This window comes from Monodelphis domestica, chromosome 1 (assembly GCF_027887165.1).
Source record: "Monodelphis domestica isolate mMonDom1 chromosome 1, mMonDom1.pri, whole genome shotgun sequence".
NCBI classification, from domain to species: domain Eukaryota; kingdom Metazoa; phylum Chordata; class Mammalia; order Didelphimorphia; family Didelphidae; genus Monodelphis; species Monodelphis domestica.
In genome coordinates this window covers 131,991,578-132,005,477 of record NC_077227.1, presented here as the reverse complement: position 1 = coordinate 132,005,477, position 13,900 = coordinate 131,991,578, and the positions used below count along the sequence as shown (strand labels likewise).

At 35.8% G+C, this 13,900-nt stretch overlaps 1 protein-coding gene across 9 annotated transcripts in view; it reads left to right on the top strand.

Moving 5' to 3' along the window:
* The window catches only part of AKAP13 (A-kinase anchoring protein 13), a 422,215-nt gene that overhangs the window by 165,787 nt on the left and 242,528 nt on the right, over positions 1-13,900 (top strand). For all 9 annotated transcript variants that reach the window (XR_008913836.1, XM_056806779.1, XM_056806775.1 and 6 more), the window contains exon 3: positions 13,176-13,323. Coding sequence is in view for 8 of the 9 variants with exons in the window: in XM_056806779.1 (XP_056662757.1) it covers positions 13,176-13,323 (148 nt within the window). In the remaining variant the exon portion in view is untranslated. The remainder of the gene's footprint in view (positions 1-13,175; positions 13,324-13,900) is intronic.

Here is a 13,900-nt window from a genome sequence, read left to right as displayed (position 1 = left end):
ATTTACAAACAGTCATTAAGCATCAATGCTTATTGATTGAATTATGCATATTGATTGAATATGCTTTTCAATGCCATTGTGTTAGGTTTTAAACATATAGAAGGCTCTGTTCTCCTGGGAATTAGAGTCTAAAGAGAGGGAAGATATGTACACAGGTAATTATGTTACCAGGAGAGGAAGATGAATACAAAGAGGTTTAGGGAAAGTGCTATGAAATTTGAGGAAGGAAAGACTAATTTCTTCTAGGGGGATGGTAGTGGAGATTTAAATCTAATGGGTATCTATATGGAAATAACAAAGTTGAGGGTAGGAGTAGAGAGTGGGAGAGAAGAAAGCCAGAGAGAGAACCTTGAGGTCTGGGAATTCACATGTCAGGGATGGGTAAGCCAGTCAGAGATGAGAAGAATCTTGAAAGTTATAGGGACAGTTCATGGAAGGACAGTGTCAAAGAGTCCTAAGAAGAGAAGAAACTGTCTTACACTGTCAAATACCAGGCATAAGATGTCCTTTGGGTGAGGTTTTTCAATAGAGTACCTGGGAATGAAGTCAAGACGGTATGAATTTTAAGAGCTGGTAAATAGTGAGAATACGTGTTTAATTGACTGTTTTTAGAAATTTGGTCATGACATTAATATATTTTTTAAAGTAAAACATACTTGAGGGCAGTAATGGTATATAAAAAGACCATTCCTTTTAGATTCAGAAGACCTAGTTCAAGTTCTACTACTTAACTTTCTGTCTGACCTTGGACAAGTCATTCAGTCTCTTTGACTTTAGTTACCTATTGTAGTGAAAAGAGATGGGACTAGGAGTGAGCTGGGTGGCTCAGTGGATTGAGAGCCAGGCCTAGAGATGGGAGGTCTTGGTTTCAAATTTGGCCTCAGATACTTCCTACCTGTGTGACCCTGGGCAAGTCACTTAACCCTCATTGCCTAGCTCTTACTGCTCTTCTGCTATGGAATCAATATACATTATTGACTGTAAAGCAGAGGGTTTAAAAAAAAAAAGAAAGAAAGAGATGGGACTAGTGCATGTCTAGCTCTAAATCGTTGATTCTATTGCCCCCACCCCCCTTTCCCAATTTATTCCTTTATAAATTGAGGGACTGGACTAGATGATTCCTAAAAGCTTTTTAGCTATAAAAAGTCGATGCTCCCATTTTCATTCCTTGGTATCCTTTATCCATTTCTGAGCCATTGCTGAGAGTGACAAAGGTCACCTTACATTTAGAATGTGAAACTATCTTAGTTATTTCAAAAGGGGGCAGGTACATGAGACATTTCAGTGATCCCCACTCGTGTTTAGGATTTAAAGAAGAAACTAAAGCAGATTGCCATAATGGGATAGTGTCTAGGTTTTAAAATAAGAGCAAAAATCAGTTTGGAAATTTAATAGCTTTAATTATCACCACTTCTTTGAGTTAATGGAAAGACACATTGCTAGAAGTATGTGATGATGGACAAGGTTATTCTGTGACTTAATATTTCCTCATATGTACATTGAGGGTTAATCTTACCACCATTTTAATGGGGGATTTTGTTAGTTGAAAGGATTGTCAAAACCTCCTGTGCTAATTTTATGAAATGTGAGGCATATATAGTTATTATTGTATTTTCTTAAGCTTAGAACTCCTTTTACAAAATTTATATAAATTGAAGGATAGACTCTTTATGGCTAAGAAATTTGAAAATTTTAATCACTTGAATGAAAATTTACTAATGAGAGCTTTCTGAACAAAGAGAAGTTAATATAGGACTTTTTAAGATTAACTTTTTCTGCCTCTTATGTTTAGATCTTTGGAAGAATTGAGCTTTGGAAATAGTTACTTTATAGGGAGCAGACTTATATTGAATTTTAGTGCAAATTGTCTCCAAAATTGATCTAATTAACAAACTATTCTGTTGTAGTTAGAAATGTGATAGAGCTGTTAAATTCTGAGTCATCTATTCCATGGGCCTACTCTTTCATAAACTGCAAAACAAAATAGAAACACAATCTCAAACCACCTGAGACTATTTTTAAGCCTTATTTACTACATCTTTTTATGGCCATCTCCTAAAGGTTTCTGTGATTGGCATTGTTACAATGAGATAGGTGTTATGTCATTAAAATTCAGAGTAAGAATTTTTGTTGCTTAGTACCTGTGATTTTAAAATGAGACCTGCTTCAAGAGAAATGTATTTTAATTCCATGTAGCTTTTGGAACTGACTGTGAGCTCTCTGATTTCTTTTGTTTAATAATTCAGGAATAGTGTGGCATGCCCTGCATTAAAAAAAAAAAACTATGAAAAATATTTATGATTTGTTCTACTTTGCCTTGTGGGTAAAGGAGAGATGTTGATGCTGGACACTTATGGGAATTTCTCTTGAAGGCAGTTCTGAAAATTGGCATTAATCTTCAGACCTAACCAAAATTAAGCTGGGCTCTAAAGAAAACATTGTGCTGGAAGAAATTAGGGATACAGCTTCTAATTTAATCCTTTCATTTCATAGATGATGAAACTTAAGTCCTAGAGAGAAGTGACTTGCCCAAGGGCATTGAGATGACTGGTATTGCTGGTATTGAATCCATTTTCTTAAATGACAAATTCTGTGTTCTTGCCATTCAGGCAATAAATATTTGTTAAAGACCTATTTATTATGTGTCTAGGCATTGTGCTAAGCCCTGGGGATACAAAGAAAAGCATAGGAGCTCACAGGCTATTGGGGTGACAATATGCAAACAACTATTTACAAACAAGTTACATACAGGAAAAAATAGAGAACAACAGAGGAAAGACTAGAATTAAGAGGGATAGGGAAGGGCAGCTGTAGCAAGTATGAAAGTGACTTAATGGCTATGTAGAAAGTGTAATTTTAGTTGGGTTTTGAAAGAAGACAGAAATTAGAGATAAGGAGGGAGTGCATTCAAGGCAGCTTCCTCCTCAGTCAATAAAGCTCTTCCATCATATCATCCTCCCAAATCAGGAAATATCTAATGGGTAATTTTATAGAAAATACAAGTGTTATTTGTTAAAAGTTCTATATTATGAGTTTAATTTGATAGTTTCTTCAGGATGACCCTAAGGATAAGAAAGCATTTTGCATTTTTTTTTGGGGGGGGGGGACGAGGTAGCAGTTTAAAATGCTTGGCTAAGTTTACCTTGATGTTGAGAAATTAAATGTGAGCAATGAAAGCTTTGTATTGGAAGCCATATTCTGTGACTTTAATAATAAGAAAGTTACTGTAAGAGTATATGGAATTTAAAACACTTCCTTTGTACTTATGATTTTGTGTGTTGTATGTTAGATATACATTTTACTGACTTAAATTAAAAGACTGAGGTACAGGAAGTGCAACATAGAAATGAAGTTTGGGAGTGTACTATTTAAGTTGGGTTCTTTGGAATTTAGAAACAAAGGCTCAGTTTGCATGTCCATCCAGGGAAACTTCTTTAAACTATACTGTAGCTGAACTAAAGAAGGAAAAGGTACCATGTAACACAACCACTCTTAATAACATTAGTTCTGTGGGGGAGAGCACCCCAAGCACCAAGGAAGTACATATCCTTCTCGTCCCCTCCCACCTATCCACCCCCACCCCCACCCCATTTTCTGGCATCTGTAGGAGTACTAAGTCAAGAAGAGTCTGACCTGCGGTTCTTATATATATTTTACCTGTGGGTGATAACCTGAGAAGGAGAAGGGAGACTGAAGGAAATAGGTGAATAATAAAGATTCAGAGACAACAAGTTAAAACACATGGGGATTCACGATCTCTGTGAATATTTCCCATGGACAAGTGTGCCATAGAATTAATGGGAAATATGAGGAATAAGAAAACAGGTGGGGAGTAAGAACTCCTTAATGCCTTCTATGGACAAGAGTGCCAGAGGATTAATAGGAAGCATGGGGGGCGACAGCATCGCGAGAAAAGAGATCAGGAGGAAAAAGATAGGACAGAGCAATCAGACGATCCAGGGAAGTAAGAGAGAGATTCGCGCTTGTTCCCCTGTATTTATTGGAGGTTTTAGGAATGTGGATTGGGAGGTGATCAATGAATATGTAACATGGTATAGGTTTTAACATTGGTTAACATTTAACATTTAACATTGGTTGAATTGACAGTGAGGAGATCAAAGAGGTGGAGATTAATCTGACATGCACCTTGTAAAGGAATGTGGTCTGACAAGGTATGAGCTAGGCCCCCTTTGGCCGCTCTTGCCTTTCGGACTGTAACTTCTATACAATGATTATTAACTGATCTGACCATGTGTCTGGTAAATGAATATATATGATCCAATATCAATACATCAACCATACTTCTAAGATGCTAACATGCCTGGTATGCTACAGGAACTTTGGGAACTTTGCCAGCAGTATATATCCTGTTATCATCCTCTCTTCTCTCATTGAAGAGTATCAAGAACATTCAATGTATGGTATTATAGGCAGTGTTCCATAACCAGAGCTCTTCCTGGTCCCCTCTTCTGCAAAGAAGTTGGGGAACACATTACATATTCAGTGTATAAGCCACAAAAGGAATAGAACACAATGGAAAGTGTATTGATGTTACAGTCAGGGAGCCCCTGGGAGGCCAGGTTCAGATAGAACTCACGTGACAATGAGCAAGTCTTAATTTGAGCTTCCATTTCCTTATATGTATTGTAGAGATGGTTCTTTTGCTGCTTCAGAGAATTGTTTTGAGACAGGGGTAGTATGTTTGGAAACTTCAAAGTAGATAGCTTTTCAAAGGATTGTAGATTAAAAAGAATGCTAAATTTGAGGTTAAAAAAAACTCACCCCCAAACAGTACACTTTTACTCTGGGCCTTCAGGTGGATGCTTGGAGCCCTTGTGGGTTTAGTAGAATTAGGTCTACAGGCAAGAATCTGGCAGTGCTAGTTTGACACTATAGAGGGAATTTGTTCAATCAAGGACTCCCCAGTAGCATTATGAATATAGAATACTTTAGTAATCACTACTGCCATAGCATAAAAGCATGATTGAAGTAAATGCTTATTTCAGGTTTAGTTACATACTTACAGAATTCAGTTCAGGATGATATTGAGCATGCTTTTGATCATTGTCTCCTTTTTTTGTGTGATTTTTAAATTTTTATACTTGATCTGCCTCTTATTAGAAAGTATAGAACAATAAGTAACTTCACCAAAGTAAAATGTTATGCAGTTTGAGACTCCTGAATTCCTGTTCCATGTATACATCACAGCCCAAGGAAGGTTAATTTATTGTTGCTGTACCAAGTAGTGCTTTTTTAATCTTTGTTATTCTACCAAATGGCTATTAGCTCTTCCAGTTTGAGATGAAAGGGATGATTAAACTCATTCTATCAAATAGATGTCATATAAGAACTTTTATTTTCAAAGGTAAACACAGCTCCATTTGTTTGAAATGTTTTTGCAACTCTTTTTTCCTTCATGTAAGTTAGATTCATTGTAAATTATGTTTCAGGGAATCCTCCCATCTCCCTTTTCCCTTGGGGGAAAAAAAAACCCATCCTTTTTTTTTGGGTTGTGGTTTTTTTTTCCCCTGTGTGTGAAGAAGGAAGTAGGCCTGGGAGATAGAGGGTGAACCAGTTTTGCATTATTATAAGCTGTAAGAAAGCCTTTTTTACTTTTACTAGATCTTGCCAAATAGAAGTGTTTCTCTGGTCTTACTTTGTAAGGAAGGGTAAAGAAAGATGTAGAGCTTCTATGACCATCTGGTTAATCAATTCAGTGGTCAGTTGATCTGTTCAATCTCTTAATTAAATGTCATTACCAAGACAGAAGGGAGTAATTTATTTGCAGCTGCTGACTCCTTTCCTGTTTGTAAGTTATGGGTAAATGGCATAGAATTAGAATTTCAGAGTTTTGAGATCTGGAAGAAGCCAGAGAACTATAGTTGGGATTACCTTTATTTTGCATAAGAGGAAAGTGTGGTCTAGAGAGATGTGAAGTATCTGACACACAATCAATTAAATATTTATTTAGAAACTCCTCAATTAATATATTCCATGAGCTGAGGGAAGAACCAGTGTTTTTCTAGTTTCCTGGGGAATAAGTTATTGGGCTTTCACACCTCTGTTTGAAGGAGATGTAGATTATTTACAGTAAATGATTATTGAAATGTATTAGATAAATAATACACACACACACACACACACATATAAATGTATTAGGCCACTTTGAGTATTTTACTTTGAAATGAAAGTCGCATGAAGCCAGTTTTAGTAGTAGGCTTTTTAAATGAAGTTTAAATGAATATGATCTTAAATCAAAGCTGCACTTTGAAAGCATGAGTTATTAAGCCCTTTGAAGAACAGATGGAAAATAAGAGAAATAGAATTATAGCAAAGAAGGAGAGGTAGGAAGATGAAAGATAACTACTTCAAAACTTGACCTATTTGATGGCACAGAACATTTGGTTCCTAAATCAAGAAAACCTGCAGCTGCACTTTAAATCCCAGTTCTATCCCCTTTCCTTGATTTCAGTTGTGTGTATGTGCATTTAGCACATACACAATTAGGCACAAAATGTAAGCTTCAGCTTTTTATTTTTAGCCTTTTGCACAATTCAGAATTTTCCTTCAAAATTTTATCATAATTTGGCAAAGGACTTTATAGTAATGAATCTAACATTACAGTAGTTTTAGAATAAACATAGCCACAGATATAGTAGAAGTTACCTTTTCTAGCAGTTTGCTCTTTTAGATTGCTTTCCAATTATAATTGCCAAAGTGTGTGTGTGTATATATATGTTTTATATATACACACACATATATATTTTAAATTAAGATTTAATTTATATATTTTGTTTTAATATTGTCATTATTTCTGAATATAACCCACCCCTTTCCCTGTCCAAAAAGCTAGCCTTTGTAGCAAAGAATAAAAAATAAAGAAAGGGGAAAAAACAGTTCAGCAAATCTAAGGAACACATTAATTGAGCCTGAAAGTAAATGTATCTTTCCATATGAATAGTCCTCCAGAAGGGATGAAGGTACATTTTTTTCATCTCATTTTTTCTAGAGAAAAACTTGGTCAGACATTATAATAAGATAGCTTTCAATATTGTTATTTTTGCTCTTTTCCATTTCCACTTTTGTTATTATTATGCTTATTGTTTTCCTGATTCTTTTTTGCATTAGGAAATTTAAATCCAAACAGGCTTCTCTGATCCTCCTGTTTATCATTAGTAGTAGTACATTATATTCATTACTACAGTTTGGTTATCTATTTTACAGTTGATGGGCATCTGCTTTGTGTCTTTTTTTAAAGGTAAATTAAGGTAAGTATGAGGTCATTAAGAAGAAACTTTGGCTTAAGATTGTAAAATGAATGTAAATTAATGTGTCTTTCATTATAAAAACATCTTCAACAGGCACTTAACAGTGACTTAAAAATGATTTTTTCTGTTTTATCGTCCAAAAATTTCCTGGCCCTTAGGATTAGATTACACCACCATCATCATCATTTTCTTTTCACTCCTTGCTCTTTCTCATTCTGTGTGCATCCTTCTCTTTTGCTATAGTGCTATGCAGCAAATATTTTAAATAAATCATTAAAAAAATTGACCAGTCCACTCTGGAGCAGTTTGGTGCATAGTAAAGAGAGAGCTAAGTCTGTCTGTAGTCAGGAAGAACTGAGTTCCACTCTGGCTGTACACATTTATTAGCTGTGTCCCCCCAGGTCAAATTGTTTAACTTTTAATTGCCTCAGTTTCTTCATCTGTAAATTAGGGATAAATAACCAAGGTTGTTTGGAGGCTCAAATGAGACAATGATTGTAAAGCCCTTAGTCATGTGTTTGGCACAGAGTTATGTTAGCTTTTTTTTTTTTTAGTCAACATTATCCTATACCTTCCAGAGGTTGGCTATTTGAAGACCAATTAAAATATATAACTAAGTTGAATAATGACTTTAATCATTTGGATTTCCATTTGAAAAATGTGTTCTCATTTGCTGATAGGTTTTTGAAATCAGCAGTTCAAAGACTTAATTATTCACCTGGTCCCTTTTAAAGGAAGTATGAGCTATTTTATTTCTTGTGTTCATTTTATTATTGTCTCTCTGACATTACTCCAAGTACCAGATTATTGAGAGAAATTTTGACTCTAAGATTGTAAAATATGCTGACTGGGGCATTTCTACTAAGAGACCTGATTCTGGGTTAGAATCAGGAATTGATCTTCAGTAAAATATTATCTTTTGTTATTTAATGTAATTGTCTCCCAATTGAATGCTATGACTTAATGCTAAGAAGGGGTTAGATGGATCTTACTTTGTGGCCTGGCTTCCCTATGGATTTTAGCATTATCCCTCCCACCTAGCCCCCACTTTCCCCACCTTCCAAAAAAAAATGAAATAAAATATATTATAAGTGATGTGAATTAATTTTCTCCCATCTGCCCTCTACCCCCAAAAAAGTTGAAATAAAATGTATAAGTGATGTGAGTTAATTACCCTTCCCTTTAATGTGCCCAACTCTTCTATTTCTCATACTTACCCCACTGAGAATGGAGCAAGAAGCCTAGAAACAGGAGTACCAAATAATTTAGATAGCTTATTTCCTTTAAGGGAAGTACCCACTTTTAATAAAAATGGAAGCCTATATAGGCTAAACCTTTTTCCCCTGCATATACATCACTATTAGGGGGAGATACAACTATTGCTTCCTATATACAGGAGTTACAGCACAAACTACGTGAACTTCATGAATCCGGAGCGGCAGTACAGGCCGGACCACTAGACTTTTCTCTTCATGACCTGAACCCAGGAGACAAAGTTTATATTAAGAATTTCAAGCGAACTGGAGCAACTCAGCCTTCATGGGAAGGACCATTCCAAATTTTGTTAACTACAACATCTATAAAGATTGGAGAAAAGGACTCTTGGGTTCACTGCTCACATGTGAAGAAAGCATCTTCTGCTGAGATTGATTGACTGTATCTTATCACATGAATTGTAGATAATAATTCATAGACAAATGGATGCTGTTTTTTCAAGGACACATTGAATTACTGATTTTTTTCCTTTATTTTATTATTGATTTTCTTTATTTTTGATCAGAATATTTGATTTTTTCTCATTTCTTGTGCTAAAAGTACACATAATTAATATTAATATAATATTTTTTGCAGTAATAGAAGTTTAATACATATATATACTTGCTATAATGTCAATGCATACCCAAAAGCTTTAAACTATGGGAACCTGCCATTTATTGATAAAATATTATAAGACTGTGATTAATGTTTGTATCTGATTTCAGAAAATGGGATAAAAACAAGGAGCACAGACTTAACCTGAAAAGTGCCAAAAAGAGCACACAGGAAATAATAATGTGAGACTCGAGGTTGCGACACTTGACATATGTTAAGTCGTAGGACTTCCTTGTATCTACACTCTTTTGTGAAGTACTCATACCAGTACAAAATTTGACTATCATGCTGGCTCCCTATATCCCTGAGAATGTCAAAAATCAGACAAGGGAATGACACTTCTTCCTTATTAAAATAGAATTCTAGTTACTTTTCTTTTTTATGGCAACTTCCTGTAGTCTTGGCTACAAATGGCTAAGTGAAATATTACTGCATTCTGTCCTACAGACTTGTGGGATAGAAATTACTTTAAATTGGACCTATCCAAGGATCTGTTTTGAATTTTTTTCCTTATGTTTTTGATTATTTTTCTCTTCTTCTGATAATTGACTTGTACACCCCCATAATTCAACATTGCATTCTGAGCTGAACTGGATGTTTTTTTTTTAACACCTACTTCAGGGGGGATTGTATTTTAATTTAAAATCTAAGAATTTTGATTTTTTGTTTGAGATTGTATTTTTATAAAAATCCAAGAATTTTGATTTTGTTCGAGAAAATATCTTCAAGAAAGAAGCTTGAAACTCCTATATCCAGAGAATGAATTGTTGTAGAAAGATGCCAGAAAACCTACACTACATCAAGAAGATCAAGAATGAACTTTGGATATGGTTGATTGAACTGAACTTTGATTGAACATTTATTGTAAATGTACACATTTATGCCAAAAGGGACTGCCCCTAATTTGGCTTTCTGTCAATGCGCCCAGCAAAACATTGGTTTTGCTTTCTTTCTTTTCTATTTCCTCCCTCATTACTCTATTTTCCTCTTAGAAATTTGAATATTGTGTATATCCATACTTAGAAGTGCATTTAGGATTACAAATTGATTATGTTAAATGATCAATAGGGAGACTAGTCTCCCAATGATCATCAGGTGGGATTGTGAATCTTGAAATTTCTCAGATTTGTGAATTTTAAAAAAATTCCCCATTGGGGAATTCTCCATTGGGACAATTCCCTATTGGGAAAACTCCCCATTTGGACAGTGAGAACTCTACTTAGATCAGAAATGGGAAGACCTCTACTCCACCCGTACTTAAGACAGCTTTAGGGGAGAAAACTCCTTGCTGAACAATGAAAAGTACTTAAACCCATACTTTTAAGACATGCCTATTTTTAGAAAGGGGTGCTAAGTACCTATAAAGGTCAGGCAACTTGTGAACTTACAAGGAGCAAAGAGGTGAAAACTTACTCAGAGCTTTCCTGATGTGAATTACTCAGAAGTTTTAGTCTACCCAGAAAAGGTGAGAGGAAGATGTGAATTAAGAAGGTGATAACAAAATGTGAATTAAAAATGGCCAGTCCTTTGGAAAACGTCTACTGTGATTGGTAGATGTAAGGACTTAGGGGAGGTGACGTAGGAGAAATTGCCCTTTAAATAGGAGCTCAGATAGGAGCTCAAGGGACTGATTCTGAGACAGTCAGCTGGGAAAGGCTGCCTTGAAGGGTCTCTCTCGAAACTCATTCTGAAAGATTCAGATTCAGGATTGAGCTGGTGAAGTCAGCTGAGATGGAGCTGGCCTGGTGTTACTAGAATCCTTGCTTAGACAGATCTTGTGGTGAGTGATAAAAGACTGACTGATCTCTCTCTCTTAAGACTCAGGTCTAGGCCATGTTGGCTTAAGGCCCTTCATACTTATTCCTTTCTTACTCTCTCTCTCTTTCTTTGATTCCTCATTGTATTATTAATTAAATCTCTATAAAACCCAGTTGACTTAGGTATATTCATAATTGGGAATTTTTCCCTGGTGACCACCTTATATTTGATTTAAAACTAGACACTGTCGTGAAAACATATTTTCTGTGGTCACAATTTACTCACCCACTCTTATATCTATTACAATTTATATCTTCAACCATTTTAACTCTTAGAGTTTATGGCTCTCACTCTTTTAAATGCTACATATCCCGTCTACCTCAGCCCTGCCAAATGGTGAAATAAAATATATTATGTCATCTTAGTTAATTTTTTCATTGCTTTGTAATTAAAGTTTGTGTCCTCCTGGTATTTTTAAAATGTTTGTAATAATAATTGCATAATCTTAGTAACAGGTGATTATTGGGACTATATTATATAGGATAGAGTCTTGATTCCATTTCCTAAAGAATTTATCACCTTTTAGACCAGAAAACTTCTTAGGCAAAATTATTATTACATAGTCAGTCTATTTTAGCAGGTATTAAACTTCTACATAGCATAGGGTACTAGAGTTAGTAATAGCACATAGTAATTAATATTTTAGTAATACTTATAGTAAATAATAATAATAATAATAGTAAATAATAACACATTAATTAAATAAGAAGTTAAGATTTAATATAGGTTTATGTTTGGCAGGGTTTAAGTGTATTGTTAGGTTATCATTGGTGGTCACTTACTTTTGTCTGGCCATAGATGGGTGATAAAAAGAGAAACAAGTTTACCTGCCAATCTTTTTTTGAATGGGAAACCTGAATTAATGGAGGAGTAAGCATTCTCTTACATATCCTTTCCCTTCCATACACACTTAAAAAAATTTCCATACCCAATAGTGGTATCCCTCTTACTCTTTTGCTTGTTATAAGAAGAGTTATCAATGCTTCAGTGAGATTTGATAAATTACAAAATAAGTTGAAATGAAGAAAAGGAAGAGTGAAGGTAGAATTTAAACCACACAGCTCCTTGGGAACCCTTTACATATATGCTTGATGCTTAGATCTCTTCCTTCTTTTGACTCCATTCCTATTCACCAAACATACAGGGATCTCAAAGGAACAAGCAAAGAATGTGAAATAGGCAACTTGGCTTCGTATAATCTTTGGTTTCCTAAAACTCTGTTACTCTCTGAAGTAAGGGATGTAATATAAGAAAGAGAGATCCAGGGGGTTGCAATGAGAAACCTGGCTGAAGGAGAGATCAGCTGAAGAGCAGTGGAGGAGGGGCAGAGAGGGAGGGAAGCTCCAACTGTCAACAGCCTTCCAGCCTGGGGGGTGGAGGAGGAAAGGTGGTTTTCCTGGAAGCTGAGAAAGAGCCCATTCAAATGGAACTGTTATTCCTTCTGGGACCTCAAACACCTCCACTAAGACTCTTCAAGAACAGCTGTGGGAATTCTCAAGGGGTTTTTGGATTTGGATTCAGGCTGGCCAGAGCCATCCAGATCTTTCCCTGAGATTTCTCTCCCTGACTTGTTCCTAGATCCCTGAATTAAAAGCTAGTTAGCTGAGGAATAAGGATCAACATAAGAATCAACCAACAGTTAGTTGGCTGGAGGAGGGTTCAAGGCACTCAGCCTTGAACCCCAAGAACTGAGGGGGCAGTCTGCCAGAGGGGACCAGTGTTAGGGTTTCCTGCTTTCCCACTTTTCCTTGCCTGACACTCCTACCTCTCCTTTCCTGTGTGAACCCAAATAAATTGTTCACTACTTTAGAATTAGGACTGGTTGGTTTCTGATGCTAGGAAACGGGATAGAAGATTTGGAGAGAATCACATCTTTCCCCCAAAAGGGGAAGGTTAGCTCAGGATCCCAGGAATCCAAACTGCCTAACCCAAGGAACAACATCTCTCTTTGATAGTGAGGTGACCCCAGGGTTCTGATGGGAAGTGACAGTGGGTGTCCTCCATCTCCCAAAATTATTCTCTGAGGAGACATATTCCCTCAGTCAGGGGGACAAGACTTGGCTACCTCTCTCCCAGAAAAAGAGAGGGGAAGAAGAATCTTCTCTTTCCTTCTCTCCCCGTTTCCCTCTGTTCCCTCTCAAATCCTTTATAACAGGGACTATTATTTAGAATCCTGCTAAAGTGAATTTTTTAATGTTATGTCTTCTTTTTCCTTAGGGTGACTGTGTTGTCACAGTGCTGCTTGCTGAAGAGGATAAAGTTGAAGATGATGTAGTTTTTTACTTAGTGTTTTCTGGCTCCACTCTCCACCACTATACAAGCACCAGGAAGGTTAATCCTGATACCTTGGAGACAATTGCCCCTGGTAAGTATTTTAAAAGGTAACAAATGCTTTAAAGTAAATGACTTGGGCCTCTTTTAGTCTAATACAGGAGTGGGGAGAATGAAAGGAGGAGACGAAAGAATAGCATTAGGTTTTGTCTTTTTTTTTTTTAAAGGAATTTTAGTAATTCGTGGTGGGATCAGAATTTAGTGATAATTCAGATATTTTGTGTGTAACTTTTAGAAGGCTAAATTAATAGGTGAATATTTGCCACCTAAAAGGCTTTAGGAAATGACAAATGAATTAAGGACTTTTGTTGAAAGTTATTCACGTAATGTTAATATAGCTGGTGGACTCAGAAGACAGTGTTGACCATTATTGGGTTTTGAGGATGAACTTCTGTAATTGAAATTCTAATTCTGAGAATTGCCTTATTGTCATGATAATGCATAAAAAGTTTAAATTTAAAAAACAATGTGAAACATTTCTGAATTTTATGAAATGACAAATTATTTTCCTTTACGGGAAAAGAAGAAAGGCTTGATTTGATTTATTATTCTATACCTTTTTCATATTGTCCCTTTTCTGTCCTGGGGATGTCTATTTACAATATAGCTAG